Here is a 5,727-nt window from a genome sequence, read left to right as displayed (position 1 = left end):
ATTGTGCTTGTTTCAAAAAAGATATTAAGTGCAACTTCAAAGCATGTTCGCATTTAAATATTTAGATGTTTTTCTATACCCGAAGCACACTGGTCCATTAGAAAAAAATGAGCAAACAGAAAATGTACATGGAAATAATCGAAAAGAACATAGTACATGGCATGTATAATATAATACATCAGATTTGATCACAAAATGCATGTTTTACTTAAATGCCAGCATTTTCTCGATCCAAGTAGGATTACACTACGACATGTAAGTTTTGACTCATAGTTTGCTTATTTTGCAGTTTTCCTTGCCATTATGACAACATTACTATTCGATCTGTAAAAAAAACACATTGCTTTTATTGTTCTGTCACAACTTTATGGATAGTGGCGGTGGGGTGGGGTTGAGGTAACTTCCCAATTAATTTATCAGTAAATTGCCATGCCTGCCTTTGTTTAGTATTATAGAGTTTGGACTACACACTGAGCATTTTCGGTGTAAACAGTCATGTGGGTCTGGGTGCGAGTCACCCAGTGAGTTCAGCGGCTAAAGAACCATACTAAGTGCGTGGCATACAAAACACACCAAAAAGCCAAGTTAGCTAAGTTGGCAGAACTTTACTTGTCTTGTCTTCCAATAGTACTTATTCACGGCAGATCATGCTTCACATAGACTTAGCTTTTTTCTTGGCTGTGATTAAACACACACATTGATAATATCCGTACGGAAGGCCTCTAAACGCCAGCTCCACCACTTAGCGATGGTGCAAAGAAAATGAGCTGTCGACACTTCCGTTGTGGAGCTGTGCCCTATGTTAACATGAACAAACGTGAGTATGGTTTATATTTTATTCAATAACTTTATTTAACAGACACTTTTTGAAAATCGGAAAATTTGGTACCGTGTAAGAACACGTAATTTGTTTATCTTAATCAATTAGTCTTATGGTCTTCGAGTATCTTGTCTTTGTTTTAACACACACATAACAGCAACTTATAGATACTCAGTTGAACATTTTTTGGAAAATAAAAACATTCAACATAAAATATTTAGTCCGGTTACTTAAGTTTTTCGGCAATGTATGCCATACCTTGCCACATTTTCAATAATCCTTAACAAGAGACCTTTTTTGAATAATAAGTTATCGTTGTTCTAAGCTCTTTGATCTCTTTTAACACAAAGTGAAACTGTTTAATGTCTGACTCCATATAATGCAAACGAGTATAATTACATTAACTTTCAGATGTATAAAGATCAACACATCCCTAAATTTTGTTTAGACATAAAACAGGAAATTCATAAGCCTGTATGCAATATGTTATATTGAGTATAAGTTAAGTTTTGTTCCCATTAGTATTAATTTGCCAGGCCCTTCAATGTAGTTTTCTTAGCTTGGAGACATTACAATCACTCTTATGTTTAACCCACATGCATCACTTAGGAGATTTGCCAATACAAAATAAAATCTTCATCATAAAAATACTTCATGTCCAAGTCTTGACAATACATTCAACATAAGAGAATTAAATCATAACTATTACAGTCAGAGTTATTGACCTTTCTATGCACATGGAATTGTAAATATTGTGTACATTTTTGTCTTAATATATTAGACATAGTTATAGACTTGTATTTGTTTTATCTAAAGACTTACAATAAATGTACGCTAATTAACTATTTTAAATACCCAGTGATTTGTTAGGCTAACCATCCCAAGGCGGTACTCCAAGCACCTACCTATAACTGTATAAGGCTATTTTTGCTACCAACGTTTGCTTTTTCGTCTCAGGTTTCATGTCTCATTGACAAGTGTGCCTAGTTGAATACTTGGCTTGACCTTATGGTATTTTTTACAATATTGTTTGAATGTTTAATGTTCACACACCAATGGTGATGGTGACACTTATGGTAATAGTTAGTTCATCATTCTGTATTAGGTCTAACATGTCGCCTTGTTGTTTGAACATCTCCTTGGTCGGCCATGATGAACTATTTTCTATAAACTCGTATTTTATCCGAGGTCAATTATGCTGGATAATGGCCGAGGTTTTCCGATTGACTAATGTGCATAAACATAAATAAAATGTATACTTGCCTTAATCTTAATACCGTATGATTTTTAAAGTTATATATTTATAGTTATAAAACGCAGCCTTAAATGCCAAAAGGGCGTTCGTGTTAACTTTCTAAAATAGCTAATACAATAAATTTTAAATATAAATGCAAATAATAAAACTTTTAATTTTTGGAAAATTTGGGGTAAAAATGCAGTATAAGGGGCACAAGATAATTTAAAAATAGTATCTTCTCAACATTTTAAAACGCATGCGTGGCTAGATTTTAGACACGAGGCGGTTAAGTTTCTGCATGGATTTGTCCTAAATGCCATGTGAGCTTGACAAGCGAACGGGAGTCTAAGATGATTGGACTATGAGACTGTTGTCGTTAATGCATACGGAGAAGTGAAATAGAAGCGAACGTTAGTCTAAGATGCTTGGACTTTCAGACTGTGGTCGTTAATGCATACAGATAAGTGAAATAGAACGTTAGGAAAGGTGCTTGATATATCAGACTGTGGTCGTGAATGCATACGGAGAAGTGAAATAAAACGTTAGACAAGGTGCTTGGACTATCAGACTGTGGTCGTTAATGCGTACGGAAAAGTGAAGTAGAAGCGAGCAGCAGTCAAAGGTGTTTGGACTATCAGACTGTGGTCGTTAATGCATACAGAGAAGTGACAAAAAGCGAACGGGAGTCTTAGGTCCTTGGACTATCAGACTGTGGTCGTGAATGCATACGGAGAAGTGAAATAGAACGTTAGTCTAAGATGCTTGGACTATCAGACTGTGGTCGTGAATGCATACGGAGAAGTGAAATAGAACGTTAGGAAAGGTGCTTGGTATATCAGACTGTGGTCGTGAATGCATACGGAGAAGTTAAATAGAAAGTTAGTCTAAGGTGCTTGGACTATCAGACTGTGTTCGTGAATGCAAACGGATGAAATGAAAAGAAGCGAACGGGAGTCTTAGGTCCTTGGACTATCAGACTGTGATCGTGAATGCATACGGAGAAGTGAAATAGAACGTTAGTCTAAGGTGCTTGGACTATCAGACTGTGTTCGTTAATGCAAACGGATGAAATGAAAAGAAGCGAACGGGGGTCTTAGGTGCTTGGACTATCAGACTGTGGTCGTTAGTGCATACGGAGTAGTGAAATAGAAAGTTAGTCTAAGGTGCTTGGACTATCAGACTGTGGTCGTTAGTGCATACGGAGTAGTGAAATAGAAGCGAACGGAAGTCTAAGGTCCTTGGACCAATATAATTTGAACGTTAATGAGTGCGGAGGAGTGAAATAGAAGCGAGCGGGAGTCTTAGGTACTTCGAGTTTCACATTTTTAACGTTAATTCATGTCTAGGAGTGAACTAGATGCGAACGGGTGTCTAAGGTACATGGACAAGCAAACATAGGACATTTATTCATACCGAGAAATGAAAAAGAATACTCCGGGAGTCTAAGGTTCATGGACAAGCAGACTTAATGCGTACCGAAAAGTGAAAAAGAATAATCCGGGGCTGTTAGATTCATGGACAAGAATTCTTAGGACTTTTATGTGTACAGAAAGGTGAAAAAGAATAATCTGGGGGTCTGAGGTGCTTGGACAAGAAGACTTAGGTCGTAATTTTATACCGAGAAGTGAAAAATATAATCCGAGGGTCTAATTTGGTCCCTGGACAAGCAGACTGAGGACGATAGTTCATTTTAACTCCGTATATTACGAGAAAAAAATATATGCGGTACTTTAACATGCCAAACCGCCACGTAAAATGGACATTATAGCATTCCATCGACGTGAACGTAAACACGAAAGCAAACGACAAAATACAGCACTAATGGGGTTAATATAATTATAATTAAACTAATGGCAAAACACATGTATGGGATTCATAAGTTTTACAACTGCTGTAATATGTGTTGTATAGTTTTATTGTCGTTATCAACAATGAAAGCTTGTTTCAGGAACAATTAACACTATTCAAAACACGTTTCAAATCGATTACGTCATTTGCCAACATTTACGGAGACGTCGACGTGGTTTGCGGCCGTTAACGAAAGGTGGCCCCACTCCGTCAGGAACTCGTTGATGTCCACAACACCATCTTCTATGCAATGAGCAACAACATTAAATATGAGTGAAATTAATTCGTTTTCGAATTCTTGATCCCTGAATTCATCAAATTAATCCAAATATCTACTTAATGAGTTTGAATAAAGAACCTTTGAAACTGCGAATGTGAATTGCTATCTCAATTTGAATAATTGGGTAGTATAGGTTACTGTATGAATTACACTAACAAAACTTCTCATGAAGCAACGATTTGAGCATGTTTGAAAGAAATAAATGTTCAACCGGTCAAATGCAAAATTAGCTTCACACACATTAGTATACTCCACTGTAAGTCATATGGTTTAGTTAACTAATTTTAAAGTGGCAGAAAACATGGCCTTTCTACCTTAAGAGACGATAGTAGATCGCAGTAAATCATTTAGCACTCACCAATCATTTAATGCTTTTGCGTTTTCAGCGTTTAATACACGGTAACAATCTTGTCAGTTAGTAATATCATTATAAATGCATTATTTTGTATGTAGTCAAATGTGTATCACTCAAAATGTATTTTTGTTCTACATGTGTATGTGTTGATTTTGAATAAGAGTATCACTTTAAAACATGATCGCGAAATTATGAACATAATGCAATGAATTTTCAGTAAATCCATTTCAGCAATGAAAAGTAATAGCTGCATGAGGAGTATGTGACAATACCAGTCTTCTTACTGTTTTCATCAAAGAACGCAAAGATCGTGGGTATGTCTTTTGTGTCGATGACACCGTCGTCATTCGTGTCTGCACGTATGAAGAGCGTATCGGCTTCCTGGGGACCGCCGATATTAAACTGGTTCACCCAGTCCGCTTTGAACTCAGCAGGCGTCACCTCGCCATCAGCTGAACAAAATGTAGGTTATCTATGATAAGACTCAACAATTAGTACAATCGAGACCAAATAAATATAATGATATGTGTCTCCTGCACGTCTTCATCCAATATTCCCCGTAAAATGTTTTATTTTGTTTTAACACTTTTAGATTTTCCTTTTCAAGTAATTGAAATACAACGATGGCTTCAGAATTTGTTTTTGTTTTTATAATATGCTCCTTAGAAACTAAAGATGACTCTATGTTGTTGTTGTTGAGTTTATAAAGGTCTGCCCGCGCCCTATAATGGCTGCATTATGGCTTGACCCCGTCACATCCCCAAGTGTGACTTAAACAGAATTTTGAAGCCAAAAGGGGAGTTTTACCCCCATCGGTTGATGGGATATTCGTCAAAGGAGTAATTTTTTACCCAAAATGAAGATGACTCTAGGCCTAGTTATGACTTGTCCTTTGCGGTATCACATTCAGTGAACTTTAAACACAAACGACATCACGCCGCTATGTAATTTATCACATTTGTTTACATGTGGAAAGTCATGCCTGACCACAAAGCAAACTATGTAGAATGGATCTCTGCGACACAGTGAAAGAATCCTACTATATAATTATTGAACTTACTGTCGTTGTCGAAGAGAAGAAAGACTTGATCCAGCTCTGCTCTGGTCAGCTGGAAATCGTGGTTTATGTCCACTTTGTTAAACAGCACCACCTCCCGCTGACCCTCGTCACACCTGGAAACAGACAT

The 5,727-nt window shown here is 36.8% G+C and overlaps 1 protein-coding gene across 1 annotated transcript; it reads right to left on the bottom strand.

Moving 5' to 3' along the window:
* Positions 1-3,953: 3,953 nt before the first annotated feature.
* Positions 3,954-5,727, bottom strand: LOC128223298 (uncharacterized). The gene is made up of 3 exons (XM_052932582.1): positions 5,601-5,727; positions 4,825-4,992; positions 3,954-4,148 (listed from the first exon to the last, which is right to left on the bottom strand). The coding sequence occupies exons 1-3, from the start codon at positions 5,725-5,727 to the stop codon at positions 4,048-4,050; spliced, it is 396 nt and encodes a 131-aa protein (XP_052788542.1). The 3' UTR covers positions 3,954-4,047.

This window comes from Mya arenaria, chromosome 17 (assembly GCF_026914265.1).
Source record: "Mya arenaria isolate MELC-2E11 chromosome 17, ASM2691426v1".
NCBI lineage: Eukaryota > Metazoa > Mollusca > Bivalvia > Myida > Myidae > Mya > Mya arenaria.
This window is presented reverse-complemented; position numbering and strand designations above follow the sequence as displayed.